The sequence below is a fragment of the Lucilia sericata genome, unplaced genomic scaffold (assembly GCF_015586225.1).
Source record: "Lucilia sericata isolate MDLA Ls3-8-SP2 unplaced genomic scaffold, ASM1558622v1 Contig000426F_arrow, whole genome shotgun sequence".
In the NCBI taxonomy this organism is placed as follows: Eukaryota; Metazoa; Arthropoda; class Insecta; order Diptera; family Calliphoridae; genus Lucilia; species Lucilia sericata.
In genome coordinates this window covers 73,887-93,559 of record NW_023994441.1, presented here as the reverse complement: position 1 = coordinate 93,559, position 19,673 = coordinate 73,887, and the positions used below count along the sequence as shown (strand labels likewise).

Sequence of the window (19,673 nt, the reverse complement as noted above, 5' to 3'; positions counted from 1 at the left end):
TTTCGGCTATGTAACTATTATAATAAATGTATTTCTTAGATTTTAAATTACAATGTTATTTTTAAGGTATTGAAATTCATTTTTAAAAATATATAGATTTCAAATCGACAAAAACTGTATTTCGGAAGAAAATAATAAAACCTTTCTCGATCAAAATTCATTAAACTTTTAAAATCGGCTGATTTAAAATAATTCTAATTCTTCACATAATTTTAATATTTTTTTATTTCGAGCACCTATAATTTTTGAAATTTTGTGTTAAAAAGCACTGATCCGGCTTAAAGTCGATTTTAAGTTGCCATAACATTTTATGTCAGCCGTCAACGCCGTTCATTTTCTTCGACGCAGATCTCTGGCATCCATTATTCTACATTCTGTCATTCTGTCAAGTTTTGCCAAAAAAGAGAAAGAAAAGTGCGAATTTAATTGGGTTTTATTTTATTTGCAATAAACATTTGCATTATTTTCATTAACAAAAAATAATGTTAACAACATCAGCAAACTTTATATTATCAATAAAAAGAGAATAAAACAATAATATTTAGCAAAAAATAAAGTGAACACAAATTAATTAGAAAAAGAGTGTGTGTGTGTTTGTGTGTAACGCAAAAAAATATAAAAAAGGAGAAAAGAAGCAGCAGAAGAAGAATCAATTTCATGTGAATTTTGAAAAATTGTATATAATGGAAATTGTAATTTAATTCGTGCGTGGTGTAGTGCTATTTTTTCATTTAATTCCTTAGATTTCGGTGAAATAAAAATCTATAAAATTAGTTTTAATACGTGTTCAATGTAAAAGAAAAAATTATAGAGTAAATTGCGACAGTACAACCAACAGCAGCAGCAGTAGCAACAACACAGCGAAAAAGCAACAAGAACAACATCAACTTAATAAAGAACTACAACAACTATAATAATATTTGTGTTAAAATAACTGCACACACAACTTTGTTAGATCGGCATTTAGCCAAAAATTAAAAAAAAGAAAATATTAGTTTTTGTTTTTTTGTTTCTTAATTTTTTTGTGTAATATTAAAGCAGCTTTAAAACCCATAGACACAAATACATACAAATAAACACTTTAATTCTGAAGTGGCAATGACTTCTACTTCAAATTCATCATCATCATCGTCAGCTTCTACAACATCATCATCTTCGTCTTCGTCGTCAACATCGGCTGGAGTAAGTGATACAAATTATAGTTCTGCTGATATTAGTAACAATTCTACAAATAGAGTAGTAGCCAATATGTCAGGTGGCGGCGATGGTAATAGCAATGATACTCCACCATTAGAGGCATCAACGCCCAATAATATTGAATTGGAATATAAGAAAATAACAGGAGATCGTAATGGTTGGCAGCGTTTATATCAGGTAAGTTAAATAAATTAAAGTTAAAACAAAAATATTTATACAAATTTTTAGAAAAAAATCTTTAACAATATCTATGTTCCCTCAGCTGTTGGGTCTATTCAGCTAGAGGTTTGTTTATTTATATGTAGGAATATTGGTTGAACCATTCATTCATTCAAGCAAACAAATATCAATATTGTCTGATATTTATACCCTACACCATTTAGCAGTGCCGGTATTATCCATTTTAGAGAAAATGTTCTACAATTATATTATAGTATTATATATTCTCAGTATCCATCCGTCCGTTCGTCCGTCCATGCAAATCCTGCAATCAAACTACTTGGCGTAATTTTAACTAGATGAAAAACATTGATTTTAGATGTAATCGGTTCATGCTTTCATATAGCTCTCATATAAATTTTCGCTCATTAAGTTAAAATCCAACAAGGTTAAGATGATTTTTTGAGTACAGTTTGCACATAACTGACCTTAGGCAACATAAATAAAACTTCTACTGATATCATGCAAACCCACATATGTACATAGATATATTTGTATATTACTATAGAATTTGTCAAACTAAATAGCTTTCATTATAATAATTATTTAAAAAATATGAGAAATTAAATCCTATAGAATTGTGAAATCATATTAGGCACCCTATACTGGTAGGGTAACGTTTAGTCGTACAAATCCAACTTAATTTCGTTTGTTGTTTTTATTTTTGTTGCTTGTCTGGTGGCTGGATGTTTGTTTGTTTGTTTGTTCGTTTTGGCTTTTGCTCCTTTCGTTTTAAGAAGAAGTTTAATTTCCACGAAAACCTGATGAGTGCGCATATAAAGGCATCATCACTAACTTTAAAGCTAAAAAATAAAACTCACTGACAATTTAGACAGCTTTAAGTAAAAAACGTTATTTTGTATCGTTTATTTTTCATACCAGCAAAAAAAAAAACTTTACGATTAGTTTAAAACTGTTTTATGTATTTAACTTACATGTATTTTTTGTTGTTGGAGTTCAAGTGTTTAATTAATTGTTAGTATGTACCTACATATGATGAATTATTTTGTTTCAGCCTTTGCAAATATTATTCTTAGAAAATTTCACCATAGTTTACTGTTCACATTTAATTTTCGCAACATTTTCAAGTTTATTCCTAAAAAATCTCTTGTCGGATAGTCTAATTGGAACTCGAATAGTTTAAATTGAAAAATGTTCGTAGAAAGCAGTGTTTATGTAAAAAGTAAATCTGTCCCCAGAGAAATGTACCGAGTTTATAACAACTAAAAGGAAAGACCAATATAAAATATGTAGAATAGTTTATACTTGAAACCAAAGAATAGAAAATATAATAGACAATAGTATAGTAGAGACTATAGAATAGACTACATATACCTAGTCTAGACTATGAAATAGACTATAGTTGAGAGAGATTATTGAGAATATATAACATACTATAGTCGAGACTATAAAATATACTATAGAAAAAACTCTTCGAGGCCATAGTCAAGACTATAGTCGAGACTATGGATTATACTATATAAATCTATCTATAGAATAGAGTATAGTCAATAATTTAGAGTATACTGTAGTCGGATTCTATACTTGAGGTTATAGAATCAAATTAAAACTTTATAATTGACTTTAATCGAAACCTTAGAATAGACTATAATCTAGACTTTAGAATTGACTATGACGAGGCCATAAAATAGACTATAATCGAGACTATAAAATAGATTATAGTTGAGACTATAATCGAGACTATGGAATATATTATAGTCGAAACTAAAGTATAGACTAGATTCGAGGCTAAAGAAAATACTATAAGTATAAAATGGGCTATAGTCGAGTCTTCAGAATAGTCTTATAGAATAGACTATAAAATATTCCATATAATGGACCTTAGTTAAGACTACAGTATAGGCTTATAATATACAATACAGCGAAATCTAATTAACAATTTCTCATGAATTTAAGGCGAAACTTATTCTCTTCAACGTAAAATGGACAAAATTTTTACTGTTATGCAAAACAATTTAATTAGGTTCAAACTTTAAATCATTTAAATTTCTTAGAAAAACAATATATTTTATTGTAGTTTACAGAAAAAGTTTTTTCGTTATAGTAAAATAGAAATATTTTTTTGTCCACTACAGCCTGTCATCGGCATGCTTTTGTTTTTAACATTTATTATTAAAAATATATTTAATTATAATTTCTTTACATACTTTTTTGTTTAAATGCTTATTATAAAACTATAAAAATGTTTATGTATTAAAAAAAGGTTCTGATTTTTAATCAAACCGCTAATGGTCCTGTTAATTATGTACTTCTTTTAAACGGTACATATTTTTTAATTAATTAAGCTAAAACAACAATTACGTACAAGTTATTGAAATAAAACAGTTTTTTTTAGTTAAATTCATTGCATGTTAAATGGAAATAATAACAACTTAACATACTTTATTGTTATAGTCAGTCTTAGAAAAAAAAAATAATTGTATTCATACATTTATTACTTTGATTTTTATTATAGTGTGTATATACTTATATGTATAGTGACTAAAAAAGTGTAAATACCCTATATTGATTTGCAACACAATAAAATTAAAGAAACAGGCTTTTAATTTTACTTCAAACAAACTTACTAAAATAAAGAATCTGTTTTTGCTCATCACTGTACAAATAGTATAAAAAATCGTTTCCCTATTACTAAATACATATTTCCTTTAACGTTATAAATTAGCATAAAAAATCATCTAAATATTAACTACAGATTTTAAACTACACCATTATCTACTCAATATAAAATTTTGAATAAATTTTTCTTATAAACCCCCTTTCATTTAAGTTCTACTTCCTCATTTCACTGTATGTATTTGCAACAAACTAACAATGTTTTCGTAACGTAGAAAAAAGTACATAATAAGAAATTAAGAAAAAAAAGTCACCTTATTAACTATGAAGCATGAAGCAAGACAAAACTAAAACCATCATATTATAATGTTGCATTATGAATTAATATTTATGCATTTAAACACACGTAACTGTAGCGGCAGTAGAATGTTTGAAACATCTATAAAATAATTGAAAAATGTTAAAGTAAAATAAGTTTTTGTACAAATTTATTTTTCTTCTGAATACCTTCTTTGGTTTGCCCTACAAGTTAATCCCCAGGCTGACTCAAAAAAGGTTTTTTATGTGTATTTTTCCTTAGAATAGCAGATTTTATTTTTGTTTTAAATAAATATTTTTTCAGAATTTGTCTGAGTATACATATAATTCTTATAAGTGTATCTTAAGATTTAGATTTTAAAGAGAAACAATCTTTTGTTTATTTCCAAAGCGAGACAAATATTGAAATAATTAATAATTATTACATAACGAACAAATTCATGATTTAGGATCCACAAGTCACTTTTGGACGATAAATTAAAACATCGATGAATAATTGAAATAAATAATTTTGGTTCTGTTCTAGTTCAGTTCTAGTTGAGTTCTAATTAGTTCAGTTCTAGTTCAGTTCTAGTTCAGTTCTAGTTCAGTTCAGTTCTAGTTCAGTTCTAGTTCAGTTCTAGTTCAGTTCTAGTTCAGTTCTAGTTGAGTTCTAGTTCATTTCTAGTTGAGTTCTAGTTCAGTTCTAGTTCATTTCTAGTTCAGTTCTAGTTCAGTTCTAGTTCAGTTCTAGTTCAGTTCTAGTTCAGTTCTAGTTCAGTTCTAGTTCAGTTCTAGTTCAGTTCTAGTTCAGTTCTAGTTCAGTTCTAGTTCAGTTCTAGTTCAGTTCTAGTTCAGTTCTAGTTCAGTTCTAGTTCAGTTCTAGTTCAGTTCTAGTTCAGTTCTAGTTCAGTTCTAGTTCAGTTCTAGTTCAGTTCTAGTTCAGTTCTAGTTCAGTTCTAGTTCAGTTCTAGTTCAGTTCTAGTTCAGTTCTAGTTCAGTTCTAGTTCAGTTCTAGTTCAGTTCTAGTTCAGTTCTAGTTCAGTTCTAGTTCAGTTCTAGTTCTAGTTCAGTTCTAGTTCAGTTCTAGTTCAGTTCTAGTTCAGTTCTAGTTCAGTTCTAGTTCAGTTCTAGTTCATTTCTAGTTCATTTCTAGTTCAGTTCTAGTTCAGTTCTAGTTCAGTTCTAGTTCAGTTCTAGTTCAGTTCTAGTTTAGTTCTAGTTCAGTTCTAGTTCAGTTCTAGTTCAGTTCTAGTTCAGTTCTAGTTCAGTTCTAGTTCAGTTCTAGTTCAGTTCTAGTTCAGTTCTAGTTCAGTTCTAGTTCAGTTCTAGTTCAGTTCTAGTTCAGTTCTAGTTCAGTTCTAGTTCAGTTCTAGTTCAGTTCTAGTTCAGTTCTAGTTCAGTTCTAGTTCAGTTCTAGTTCAGTTCTAGTTCAGTTCTAGTTCAGTTCTAGTTCAGTTCTAGTTCAGTTCTAGTTCAGTTCAGTTCAGTTCTAGTTCAGTTCTAGTTCAGTTCTAGTTCAGTTCTAGTTCAGTTCTAGTTCAGTTCTAGTTCAGTTCTAGTTCAGTTCTAGTTCAGTTCTAGTTCAGTTCTAGTTAGTTCTAGTTCAGTTCTAGTTCAGTTCTAGTTCAGTTCTAGGTTAGTTCTAGTTCAGTTCTATTTCAGTTCTAGTTTAGTTCTAGTTCAGTTCTAGTGCAGTTCTAGTTCAGTTCTAGTTCAGTTCAGTTCTAGTTGAATTCTAGTTGAGTTCTAGTTCAGTTCTAGTTCAGTTCTAGTTCAGTTCTAGTTCAGTTCTAGTTGAATTCTAGTTGAGTTCTAGTTCACTTCTAGTTCAGTTCTGTTGTAGTACGGTTCTAGTTAAGTTCATTGATGTTATATAATCTTAAAGATTTCCGCACCAAAAAAATGCTAACTTAAACTGACCTAAATAAAAATTATTTTCTTCTTTTACAGGAAATTCGCGAAAAATGTGAACGTGAAGCAAATGAAAAACATTTCGGGACAATTGAATCAGAAAAACCACAAAATCGTTGCCTGAACAGATACCGAGATGTTAACCCATACGATCATTCAAGAATTATTATACACAGAGGCGGTGTCGATTACATTAATGCCAACTTAGTAAAGGTAAAAAGAAAACCAAAACATTATTAAAAAAATTTCATTTCATATAAACTTTTATTAGCTTGAACGAGCTGAACGTAAATATATTCTAACACAAGGACCACTCGGTGATACGGTTGGGCATTTTTGGTTAATGGTTTGGGAACAAAAAACAAAAGCAATACTGATGTTAAATAAACTGATGGAAAAGAAACAAGTTAAATGTCATTTGTATTGGCCAGAACGTAAAGGTCTAGAAAATGCTCTCAAATTGAATGAAGTTAAATTGACCATCGAATTTTTACGTTGTGAAGAGTACAAAAACTTTTGTGTGCGATGGTTTAAGTAGGTGTCAATATATTTTTTATTGGTCTTGAAACTGTTTTATTGAGAATTTTTATAATTTTAGATTAACAGATATTGAATCGAATCAAAGTCGCGAAATTATACAATTCCATTATACCACCTGGCCCGACTTTGGCATTCCCAGTTCACCAGTGGCTTTTTTGCAATTCCTTAAACAAGTACGCGATTCAGGTGCTTTAGAGCCAGATGTTGGTCCTGCCGTTGTGCACTGTAGTGCTGGTATAGGTCGTTCGGGTACATTCTGTTTAGTGGATTGTTGTTTAGTTTTGGTAAGCTAAAATGATTGTTGATTTTATGTAGTTATTGACAATTTATTCTTTCTTTTTTTTTTTTTAGGTTGACAAGGAAGGTGTTCAAAATGTATCTGTACAAGATGTTTTATATGAATTGCGTAGATATCGTATGGGTCTTATACAAACCGCCGATCAATTGTATTTTTCATATCAAGCTATTATTGAAGGCATTAAATTACTTAAAGATCCGGTAAGTATTGAGTGTTTTTTATTTGGGTTTTTATCACTTGTTTGTCGTGCTTTCAAAGTTATAGATTTGTGATTTGTTTTAGATGTTTTTTTATTATTTAATTTTGATATAGATTCTTAAACTTTTGAATAATTGTTTGATGCTTGATGATTTTTTAAAAACATATTTTAAATTAACATTTAGCACTTAAACCAGATATTGTGAGGGGTTAAAAGATATTTACAAACTATGTTTTATGGTTTTTCCCAATAAATTCAAATTTCTAATTTTTGTCACCCAAAAAACAATCAGTTCACAAAACAAACCACAAACAATAAAAATAATTCAAATACAAATTTCATCGTAATTTTATGGTAATAATTGTGATTCTCTCTCTCTCCTTTCGATTCAATAGAAATTCATTGATTACAATGAAGCGCCTATTGTTACCAGTGATGATAGTCAACATCATGAGCAATATATTATAGATGAAACACCACCGCCCTTACCACCGCGCACCCATTCCCTCTTACCTTTGGCTGGTAGTGGAGCTGATGGCATTTTAAGGCTGAATTTGGCTGGTTCACAAGGTAAACCACTGCCCAAAATACCGGCCAGTGTTAGTTTTAACGATGACCTTTACGCACCCGACAATGACAACACCAACAAAGATGCTCTAAATAATTTCATAAATAATGAGAGAAGTTCTGAAAGTAATACAAGCATGACAAATCGACCACTTCCACCACTGCCAACACAACAGAATAATTCATTGAATCGTGTACACGAATCGGATAGTGATGAAAACGAATACTTTGAAAATGATGATAGTGAAGAAGATGATATTGACGATAATGATGATGATGATGACGATGCCGATGATAACAATGACCACGAAGAAGATAAGGATAATGCCAACTATAGCAAATCAAGAAATAAAGATAAATTTAATCATCAATCGCATCAGCAGCAGCAACATAGTAATGCAACAACGAACGAACAAAGTGTAGAATATGATTCCATGAACTTAAATGGCATTGAGACTGCAAATACCAGTGGCTCTACAAGGTAGGCTTTAACTCTCGTTGTTTTATAATTTAATATGTTAAAACTTATGTCTTTCTCTTTCAGTCCTGAGTTACGACGTAGAAAACGTGCCGAACACCAGGCGAATATTGAACAAAAAGTTAATGAAATCAAACGAAAACAACGTGAAAACGAGGAGAACAAACAAGCGGCGAAAAAACGAAGGTCATTAATTACTTATATAACAGCAGGTGTTATTGTGGGTGTTATCTGTGTTTATGCCTATTCAAAATGGGCTTAAATATTTAATCCAATTTCAATTTTAAGCCAGCCACATACACCAACACTATTTTCTCTCTACTTTCGAAAAATTTCCATTTTGCAGATCACATTCTTTTAATTTTGTGTGTTCGTTTAGAGAAAAGAAAAAATGCAAACAAACGACAAAAGAACAAACTTAAAGTTATACTACTAAACACATATTAAACACAAAACACATGAAAAAATTGAGAACATATAGAAGAGTGAGAATACATATATGGTAACGAACAATCAAACGATAATGTTTTTGCCACAATTTATTATTTTTTTTTTTTATAATTTATATATTTCTAAATGATAACATCGACTAAATGAATTTTTTTCTAATAATAATGAAGTGAATAACATTTATATAAGTATATTAAACACAAAAAAACCAGAAGAAGTATAATAATAATTTAAAGAAAAAAGAAATAACAAGAAAAGAGTATATTTAACAAAAAAAAAAGTAAAATAATTTTTAGTTTTATTTGTGAAAACCTAGTTTTTACAAATAGAAATCTAATATCATATTAATTTTTAGTAAGAACGCACACAATACCAACAAAAACAACAACACTTATTATTAAAACATTTAAGAAATTATGGGCATAAACTACACAAACACACACACATACCAAACACAGGAGCTTTAAACAAAATTAAAATGATTTAATCATTTTCTTTATTTTTTTGGTTTTTGAAATAACGGATTTTAATTAACACGACAAACTGAACATGTTTCTTTTAAAGTGTGTTGAAGCTTAGATTTTTTTATAGACAAAATTTTGGATAAGGAATTTGAGTGTTTAATTGAACTTTAAACTGGCCTCAGATATGTAGTGAAAACTCTACTGACCAATAACTTGTGTGTTAAAAATTTTTCAAAATAAAAACTATATTTAGAAACAAAATTTCATTATTGTGATTTTTTGAATGTTTTAACAAGGTTTCAAATAAAATGTTTTCTAGCTAAAATTTCCAGGAATTATTCGAGATTTTGAAAGCTATAAAACAGTTTTGGTTTTAGTTTTATCTAAACGAGAAATGTTTTTCGAATACAATACATATTTGTAGAAAATTTTCGAATAAATTTTAAATTTAGAGGAAATTTTTGAATCAGTTTTTTTCACATAGAGTTCTCGTATTCAAATATTCACACAAATTTTCCATTTTTAGAAAATTTTAAAATAAATTTTCGTTATAAAAAAAATATTTCAATAAATTTTCGTTTTATAGAAAATGTTTGAATAAATTTTCGTTTTATAGAAAATGTTTGAATAAAATTTCGATATAATGAATATGTTGGTATAAATTTTCGATATAAAGAAAATGTTCGAAAAAATTTTCGTTATATGAAAAATATTCGAAAATAATTTTCGTTATATAGAAAATATTTAAAAATAATTTTCGTTATATAGAACATATTCGAATAAATTTTTGATACAAAGAAAATATTCGAATAAATTTTCGATATAAAAAAATATTCGAATAAATTTTTGATACAAAAAAAAATATTCGAATAAATTTTCGATATATTACAAATGTTCGAATTTTTTTTTCGGTTTATAGAAAATATTCGAACAAATTTTCGATTTATAGAAAATATTCGAATAAAATTTCGATATGTGTAAAGAAAATATTCGAATAAATTTTTGATTTATAAAAAATATTCGAAGAAATTTTTGATTTATAGGAAATATTCGAATACATTTTCGATTTATAAGAAATATTCGAATACATTTTCGTTATATCGAAAATAGGAAATATTCGAATACATTTTCGTTATATCGAAAATAGGAAATAATCGAATACATTTTCGATTTAAAGAAAATATTCGAATACATTTTCAATTTATAAGAAATATTCGAATACATTTTCGTTATATCGAAAATAGGAAATATTCGAATACATTTGCGATTTAAAGAAAATATTCGAATACATTTTCGATTTATAAGAAATATTCGAATACATTTTCGTTATATCGAAAAAATTTAATAAAATAAATAATTTCTATATAAAGAATATATTCGAATAAATTTTCGTTTGTTAAAAATAATGGAATAAAATTTTGCTATCAAGAAAATATTCGAATAAATTTTAGTTATATATGGAAAATAAATATTCGATTAAATTTTTGAATAAATTTTCTATTTATAGAAAATAATCGAATAAAATACAAATTTAATTTATAAAAAATATCCGAATAAAATTTCTATATAAAGAATATATGCGTGAAAATTTTCGATTGATGAAAAATATTGGAATCAAATTTTGCTATAAAGAAAATATTCGAAAAATTTTACTTATATATCGAAAATAAAAAAAGAAAAAGTTCGAATAAATTTCTATTTTATTGAAATTTGTTTCAAATAATGATAAGTATTGAAACTACAAAAGCGTTCTGTTTGTCATGGAATAAATTTTAAAATATTAAAAAAAAACACAAGTACACTTCCTTTTATTGCCCAAAAAGAAACAAAAAAATTATAGTTGTAACACAAAATGTTTATATCAAGTAATACGAACAATATACATACATATTTATACACCCTACACTCTCCTAACAAACTCTCTTATATTTTTTCCACAAACACAAACAAACACAGGCTAAACAATTGTAAGAAGCACACTGTTGTTTTTTTTTATATTTTAAAATTTTAGTTTATTATTTTTTTTACTTCTAATTTAATGGTAAACAAATAATAATGATTGTTTCTTTTTCTCTACAAATAATATTTAAAAAAGTAATAATTCCACAAATAACCAGTTACAAAAAATGGATAACCATTCTATACTTCTCTAATTATAGCTAATTCTTTTTAGATTATATTGGGTTATGTTTTTTCTTTATTTTTCTTATATTGATCTGCAATAGACTGATATGAATATTGAATACAAATTTTTTAACATATTAATAAAAATAAAAACAAAATAATCTAAAAACTTAAGAAGAAAATTTGAAAAAAAAACAAAACATTTGTAATTGTATTTTATAGGGGAAAAAGCATATTGTAAACGAAATTATTAGTTTAAATAATATTCCAAAATAGACCAGCGATTTTTTTTTAATTTATCATTAAAAAATATTTTGTCTATTTTAACAATTGTTTATTTTTAATATAAAATCCTTAAGGCGTATTAATAATAAATGAATAATCAGTTTGTTTATCACAAAATATGCATATTTTTCATGTTGTTTTTTAGTTTTTCTTAACTTTCATCATAATATTTTAAATTTTCAAATTTTCAAATAAATTTTCGATATAAAGGGACCTTTACACAATCACACTTTACGTACATACGTAAAGTCTAATGAAATTTCATACGTATGACAAAAAAGAGAATAAAAGTTGTATGATTTATATTTTTTGTTTACACGATTGGTATAAAACAATAACAAAGTAAGATGTAAACAGCTGTTTCATTTTTTTTGCATGTGTTTACATAAAATTCACAACCCTGATCTAATGCCACTTGCTTTTTTTTGGAATCATTTCAAAACGTATCTTCTTTCAGTGTGTGATGGTTTCATTCGTACTCTTCTACACAAAATTTTGACAGATTATATTACTTGTGTGCTCGTGTAAAGGGGGCTTAAAGAATAATTTTTCGATGTAAACGAAGTATTCGAATAAATATTTTATTAAAATTTCGATTTATAGAATAAGTTCGAAACAAAATTCAACTTATAGAATACTAGGTGAACCTGGTCCCCATTTACGATCCTAATTTTAACCCATGTAAAGATCTAATAATCCTTACTAGCATATGGCGAAAACAAGGCTTTTTCCAATATTACGTTACGATATCTTGAAAACCAGATGTTATACGATATCTCGATTTTCATGACAGATTCGGCTACAACGCAGTATTCTTTAGCTCCATGGGTACGACTTTTGCAACTTAGTCGGATATGAATAAGGCTAATATTTATTGTTATCTGTTAATCTTACACAATTCTACTACTAAGACGTGTAAAATCCATATTATTTAATTTTAAAAGTTAATTTAACATAACATCAGCAGACAACTTTCACACTTACATACATACCTACTACTACATATAACCAATATATACCTATACATACTATATTCCCCCATTTTTGATAATAATTACAAATATATACAACAAATAATATTAAAAAAAATATATAAAAAAATGCAGATAATTTATTTTTATATTTGTATCCTTATAAAAACAAAACAAGAAAGAGAAAACAAAAATAATAAATAAAAAGAAAATCCAATCAAATTTAAAAAAAAAAAAAAAACATAAAAATATTGAAAAAATGCAATAAAAAAATAAGCCCATTATTCCTATTATGTGAGTTCATACTTATACATACAGCATATGAAAAAAAATTTTAGAAATGATTTTTTTTTTGGTAGAATTTAAATATAATAAAAAATGATATGTGTACTAAATATACAAAAAAAAAATATTTAAAATAAATAAAACAAATCAAACATAATTATGGTCAAAGTAAAATTTTCAATTTTTTTAACAAACTAATTATTGAAAAAAATATTCGGTAACTGTATTTTAGGTTTATTTTTGTTATAAACTTTTATAACATTCTTAGTCTTACTCTAAATATTTTATTATTTTATAAATTTCTTTAATTCTCTACAATAATGGTTTTTAAATTTATTATTTTTTACGTTTTCTTGCAGACATACCAAGAAATCAAAATAACTGTGAGCACTTACGAACTCTTCATACACAATTCAAATCATCTAATAACTCCATACTTAAAAGTCAAATTCAAACTAAGCCAATAGATTTGCTTAACTTCAAACCCATCCAATATAACTACTACTACCAACCACCACTACTACCTACTACTACTACTTCTGCTACCACTTTTACTACATAAGTTCTTACTGACAATTGTAAATCTCAAGCTAATAAATAATAATCGAATACATTTTGCAAGTCTTTAGCACTTTTTTTTTAGTTTAACCATTATTTATGTCGTTATAAATATCATTTAATATTAACATTTTTCTCCGTTTTATATACAATTTAATTTTATGTTTTATATTTGTATTAATTAATAATTTCATTTGACTTTGTACAAAAAAATATCAAGATATTTGAATAAAATTTCATAATTGCATAATTGGCATTTTATTTATTTTTTCACAAATTAAATAGATTTTCTTAAAATTATTCCTAAATAACACAAATTTATAAATTATGAATGCGTATTAGTTCATTTATATTTGCTGCACTTTTCTAATCAAATTAATATTCAAATATCTAATCAATCACTAATCACTAAAAAACTAACCTCAATATAAAGCTTAGAAAGCATGAACTATATTTAGAATTAACTTGAAATTTTTGAATACTCGATTCTTAAAAATCATTCGTTGGGTTTTAATTTAAAAGCGTAGTTAGTTAATTTGAAGCTACATCAGATCCGAAGAAATACATGTAGGCCTATATGGGGCCTGTTTTGCGTTCTTTTATCAGGACGAATCCACGATCTACGGACTGTCAGACTAGAAAACTACCACTAATCTATCAGAGGCACCACTTCCAAAAGCTTAACCCCCTAATTCATAAATACTTAATTAAGATCTTGATTGTAATAAACCTAAAATAAACGATTGATTAGGATTATTCTTTATATTTCCTGAAAGATTATTTTGGTTCATAAAAGAATGTATTTATCCTGAATTGCATCACTATTTGAATTTTTAAGCCAATGTGTAAACATTTGTGTAAATCGATTTGTTTTCAACTGGCATACAAATCGAAATGGCTGGATCGTTTAACTAATAAGGACCCAGAATAAAGGTCTGTCCAAGTACAATATTTTAAGAAACGGAATGGTCAAAATCGGGGTATAGATAGATAGATAGAATTATAGATATATATAATGGATATATAGATAGATAGATAGAAGATAGATAGATAGATAGATAGATAGATAGATAGATAGATAAGATAGATAGATAGATAGTGATAATAGATAGATAGCTAGATAGCTCGCTGCTCCTTCTAGCTAGCTCGCTGATGCTCGCTGCGTCGTCGTCGCTCGCTGCTTGCTCGCTCGCTCGCTAATCGTCTTGCTCGCTGCTCGATCGCTCGCTTCGCTAGCTCGCTCGCTGCTCTCTTCTCGCTCGCTCGCTCGCTCGCTGCTCGCTATCTTGTCGCTGCTCTCTCTCTCTGTGCTCCTCTCTGCTCGATAAGCTCGCTCGCTCGCTCGCTCGCCTCTCGCTCGCTCGCTCGCTCGCTCGCTCGCTCCTCCCTCTCGCTCGCTCGCTCGCTCGCTCGCTCGCTCGCTCGCTCGCTCGCTCCTCGCTCGCTCGCTCGCTCGCTCGCTCGCTCGCTCGCTCGGTCGCTCGCTCGCTCGCTCGCTCGCTCGCTCGCTCGCTCGCTCGCTCGCTCGCTCGCTCGCTCGCTCGCTCGCTCGCTCGCTCGCTCGCTCGCTCCCTGGCCCGGTCCCCTCCCTAGCCGTACATGTCTTGTTTTCCCTTTTTTTCCGTTTGATGTCCAGAAGGCTACCAATATCTTCAGAATCAAGATCATATGTAAATAATTCCATGGAACATGCTTTCCATAAATTTGTTATTAAAAATCATCAAGATTGTACACTAAATAACTGTGATTGCGAAAACCACCATGTTTTTTCCACAATTGTTTACATAGGAAATATGAGTATTAAAAGAAAGATATTTGAAAAATGTCTCAAATATTAAAATATGGAGGGCAAATAGCATAACGTAGCTTTATTCGTAGTGAAGGACCAAATCTTGGACAACTCTTTTTAGATAATTAAGATAAATTTAACAGAGTTGTAGTTTCTTTGAAAACCCACAATATGGCAACCTTAATTTTCAACAACTGTTTATCAAATTACTCATCGAAGAGAAGAAACGTCAAAAAAATTATTGCAGAAAAAAAATTATTGCTGAAGAAATTTATTCTAAAAAAAATCGAACAAACTATTATTAAAATTAATTAAAAATATACCAATTTTAAATATTTCACTACCATTAAGGATTAAAAAAAATATAAAATGGTGCCTGCATCAGAGGAAGCACAAATTGCTAAACTTCTATCAAAGGTAAGTTATTGCTAAACAAAAAAAATGTAAAATCCCACAACGAAGAAACCAAACAAAGAAGAATAATAATCACAGGGTATGGGCCATGGAATATATATATGTACAGTATAAGGAATGAATATGTACATATGTCGCAGTTGTTTATTGAATTAAAAAATGATTTATTGTTGTATTCTAATGCTCTAATAACATTTGCAGTATAAACATGTTAATGCCACCAAAAAGGAAGTGGTCGATGTTATAACAAGCTATCGCAGTTTATCATATAATTTACAAAAATTTGGTATGCGTGATTTATATTATGGAGTTCAATAGTGCTTATTTACTAAAATTTTATTGTTTAATATTTTTGCAGTTTTTAATGATGGCAGTACTAGGGATTTGTTTAATTTACAGGGCACCATTCCGGTGGTTTATAAAAGTAAGTTCATTTGATTAATTTATGAGTCTTACTTTAGTACGCTTTTGATTTTACAATTACAGACAATACATATTACATTCCCATTTGTATTTGGCTAATGGACACACATCCTATGAATGCTCCTATGTGTTTTGTAAAACCTACACCAAATATGCTGATTAAAGTATCAATGTATGTGGATCATAATGGCAGAATCTATTTACCCTATTTGCATGACTGGCAACCTGTAAGTGTTATTGCTATAGAATTTTTGAAGTGGTCTGATTGAATGTTTACTTTTCTATTATAGAATTCAAGTGATTTGTTATCTTTGATTCAAGTAATGATTGTTACATTTGGAGATCATCCACCAGTGTATTCGGTGCGTAAAGATCAAACGTCGTCTACGCCATATCCAACAGGATGTAAGTATTTTTTGTTGGTTTTCGTAGAGCATAGTTTTAAACAATTTTCAGCCAAATGGTTCTTCGATGTGGTAGTTAAGCTTATACTATTTGCCATGAAACTGCCTTTACATCGTTCTATTGGCTAAAGACGTATTCCGTTTTTTATTAAAGCAATTTTCAGAATTCAGTTTTGTGTATATTTTGTTAGAAATCTCTCTTTTACTTAAACAGATCTTGTGTTAATACTATTTCTAATTAGATCATAGCACCTTGCAGTTCATTAAATATTAGTACCAAATAAAAAACTTTCCTAATTCATTCTTTATTTTAGCCTTTATGCCGCAGCCGGGTGGAGCAGCAAATCCTAATACCGCAGCGGCATCCGGTGGTTCATATTTGCCATATCCATCTGGTGGAGGAGCTTTTCCACCCTATCCACCAAGTAATAGTTTTGGTGGTTATCCACCATATCCAACATCATCGGGTAATGCTATGCCAGCAGCCACTTCAGGTGGTGGCGCAGGTTATCCACCCTATATGAATTTCCCACCAGTTCCAGGTTACAATTCAGGCTATGTAAGTTGTTTTACGAAACCCCCTTTACAACAGTTAAAACTAATCTAGTACTTAAAATAGAATCCTTCAAATCCCAGTTCAACCGGTACCATAACTGAGGAACATATAAAAGCTTCTTTGGTTAGTGCTGTAGAGGATAAATTACGTCGCCGTCTGCAGGAAAAAGTAAATCAATATCAAGCCGAAATCGATACTCTAAATCGTACCAAACAAGAATTGGTAGAAGGTAGTACTAAAATTGATTCAATCATAGCCCGTTTAAAGAGAGAGGAGGTAAGAGCAAAAAGTTTTATTTAAACGTATTTAAATTTAATCTAATTTTTAGGTTGATTTACAAAAAAATATAAATATTTTACGTGATAAAGAACAAGAGCTGGAAAAAAGTCTAGAGACTTTAGAAAATTCTGAAGGCATTGATCCAGATGAAGCTGTTACCACCACAGCTCCTCTATACAGACAGTAAGTTGAAATCTAATAATTAAGCAATAAACAAGTTTATTCCACAATTCCTTCATTTTTCAGACTACTTAATGCTTATGCTGAAGAAGCCGCCACCGAAGATGCCATTTACTATTTAGGTGAAGCCTTACGCAGTGGTGTCATTGATTTGGAAACATTTTTAAAACACGTACGCCAGTTATCACGCAAACAATTTATGCTGCGTGCCATTATGCAAAAGTGCAGACAAAAGGCTGGTCTAGCTGGTTAATTAAAGTTACAAAAATGAAATGATTGAAAAAGAAATTGAAAGTAAAAATTCTCTAAGGATTTTTATGTTCATGTCATTGCCGTTAAATAGCGTATAAAAAAAATGTATTAAAATTTTATAAAAGTTATTATAAAAAGAGGATATCTAATTGATCACAAAGAGAAGAGAAAAAGCGATAAAATGATATTTAATTATAGTTATATTAATAATCAAATATATTTATATATAAAACACAAACAAACAATATATTCAAATATCATCATATAAACAAAAATCTCAAAATTAAAAGTTAAATAAATTTTTAAAGAGTTTGTTCATCACTGCATACACAAACAGTAATGGTTTATAGTTCATCTGCATATTTGTTGTCCATAGTTTTATTTAAAAACAAATCATGTAGTTTTGTTAAGTTGCTTTTTTATGTTATTTTATGTTCAATTCAAATTATTGAGGAAAACTGTTTTTAGATCTACAATTTTTTTAATTTTCCGAAAATTTTAATTAAACGAAAAAGTATTTTGTTTAGAGATTTCTTAATTTAATAAAATTACTGTTAGAAATAAAATTTTATCAAAAATGAAAAACGACTTTGTTGATTAGAATTAGGGCTATGCATTCGATCGACTTGTTCTAAATTTTCAACAAAATTGTGCGATGACCCTTGATGATAATAAAGCTGCGACTTTTTAAAAACAATTCACTAAGAAATTTTGATATTTATTTTCTTTTATTTAATAAAAATTGGAATTGCAAAATTTTGGTTGCTTTTGAATGTTTTGCGCATACTTATAAATGTACGTTTAGCATTATTAATATTAATGTAGGTTTTCAATAAGCTTCAAACCAATCCTAGTGAATAAAGAGGGCCGTAGGTGTGTTTTCATTTATACCATTCTGAGTCCATTTAAATGTAAATACCCACTGCCAACATTAGAAACATTATACCGAAACCCAAAAATACTGAAGCACATAAACTAATAGCCAATTCTTTAAACAGAGTCTTCTCTTTGGTATTCTTAGGTCTGGATACAACATAGATAAAGAACCAAGCGGTAAAGAATGTACCAATAATGAGCAATACTGTGGCTAAGTGAGGAAAAACAGCCGGATTAATGGGCGATACATAACGTTGCATTGTGGATTCCATGCTGCAAGTAAAAAATGCTAAGTAAATTTTTACATTTTTCTATAGATTTTACTTACGTTTTTTTTGTAAATTATTAATTGTTTATATATATTTTTATAATTTTAACACAAATCTTGCAAATTCTACGTGGCCCGGCTTGTTCAAGAAAAAAACACAATAGAAATTGATTGAAAAACTGTCAAACTGTGCTAGAAATAGTATTGCCACTTTAAGCTTATAAAATTCTAGCGATTTTCGACACCATATAAGCGAGAGCATGGCATATTAAGAAAGGTGACTGCGACAAGGCTCCCTACAAGAACAGTGACAGTCATTTGATAGGTCATTTGACTGGCACTACTGATGTATTATTTCTATCACAGCGTAAAGCAAAGTTTCTATCAGTTTCTTAAGGCAAATGGACAAAAGTGATGGAAACATTTGTGTACATGTGATTTTTTTTCTCCCTTGCACTTATGTATTCTATCGACTTTAAAACATATATTTGAGCTCCTCACTCTTTTGTTGTTTACTAACCAAGGATGACATAAATATTAGTCAGGATTGACTGATCATGCTTGATGGATATATCCATCACAGTTAACAAATTAAAAATTATGTATTTATCGGTCATTGTTGACTAATCATATGTGATGAATATATCCGTCAAATGTGACGGCTATACCAATTTATAATAAAACACAATTTATTATTATTATAAGATATATATTTGTTAATTTTATTAATATAATAAGCATGTACATAAATTAACAATCATTTCACCATTTTACATACCTCGCAGGATCTTAAATCCGCTGATGCTCCT

General features: G+C 28.8%; 3 protein-coding genes across 5 annotated transcripts; 2 read left to right on the top strand and 1 right to left on the bottom strand.

Moving 5' to 3' along the window:
* Positions 1-341: 341 nt before the first annotated feature.
* On the top strand, positions 342-13,590 carry LOC119604755 (tyrosine-protein phosphatase non-receptor type 61F). 3 transcript variants are annotated; one of them, XR_005231541.1, is made up of 8 exons: positions 356-1,374; positions 6,244-6,417; positions 6,476-6,738; positions 6,803-7,028; positions 7,096-7,242; positions 7,637-8,289; positions 8,353-8,788; positions 13,225-13,590. XR_005231541.1 is itself a non-coding variant. In XM_037957569.1 (8 exons), the coding sequence occupies exons 1-8, from the start codon at positions 1,099-1,101 to the stop codon at positions 13,244-13,246; spliced, it is 1,881 nt and encodes a 626-aa protein (XP_037813497.1). In that variant the 5' UTR covers positions 356-1,098; the 3' UTR covers positions 13,247-13,589. The 3 variants fall into 3 exon arrangements, 2 of the variants coding, with proteins under 2 accessions (XP_037813496.1, XP_037813497.1); XM_037957569.1 differs by having other exon boundaries at positions 8,353-8,472; positions 13,225-13,589; XM_037957568.1 differs by lacking the exon at positions 13,225-13,590 and having other exon boundaries at positions 342-1,374; positions 8,353-9,837.
* Positions 13,591-15,429: 1,839 nt separating this feature from the next.
* On the top strand, positions 15,430-17,962 carry LOC119604764 (tumor susceptibility gene 101 protein). Its single transcript, XM_037957593.1, has 9 exons — positions 15,430-15,629; positions 15,828-15,912; positions 15,985-16,050; positions 16,113-16,276; positions 16,340-16,454; positions 16,768-17,012; positions 17,073-17,285; positions 17,338-17,471; positions 17,535-17,962. The coding sequence occupies exons 1-9, from the start codon at positions 15,582-15,584 to the stop codon at positions 17,719-17,721; spliced, it is 1,257 nt and encodes a 418-aa protein (XP_037813521.1). The 5' UTR covers positions 15,430-15,581; the 3' UTR covers positions 17,722-17,962.
* A 467-nt stretch (positions 17,963-18,429) lies between these two features.
* Positions 18,430-19,070, bottom strand: LOC119604766 (transmembrane protein 258). The gene is made up of 2 exons (XM_037957594.1): positions 18,925-19,070; positions 18,430-18,869 (listed from the first exon to the last, which is right to left on the bottom strand). Exon 2 carries the CDS (start codon positions 18,866-18,868, stop codon positions 18,626-18,628), a length of 243 nt encoding a protein of 80 aa, XP_037813522.1. The 5' UTR covers position 18,869; positions 18,925-19,070; the 3' UTR covers positions 18,430-18,625.
* Positions 19,071-19,673: the final 603 nt, after the last annotated feature.

Coding starts and splice junctions, on each gene's coding strand:
- LOC119604755 (XM_037957568.1), top strand. CDS start 1,099: ATGACTTCTACTTCAAATTCATCATCATCATCGTCAGCTTCTACAACA. Junction 1,375..6,243: donor GTTGGCAGCGTTTATATCAG/GTAAGTTAAATA, acceptor CTTCTTTTACAG/GAAATTCGCGAAAAATGTGA. Junction 6,739..6,802: donor TTTTGTGTGCGATGGTTTAA/GTAGGTGTCAAT, acceptor TTATAATTTTAG/ATTAACAGATATTGAATCGA.
- LOC119604764 (XM_037957593.1), top strand. CDS start 15,582: ATGGTGCCTGCATCAGAGGAAGCACAAATTGCTAAACTTCTATCAAAG. Junction 16,051..16,112: donor CATTCCGGTGGTTTATAAAA/GTAAGTTCATTT, acceptor TTACAATTACAG/ACAATACATATTACATTCCC. Junction 17,286..17,337: donor CCCGTTTAAAGAGAGAGGAG/GTAAGAGCAAAA, acceptor TCTAATTTTTAG/GTTGATTTACAAAAAAATAT.
- LOC119604766 (XM_037957594.1), bottom strand. CDS start 18,868: ATGGAATCCACAATGCAACGTTATGTATCGCCCATTAATCCGGCTGTT.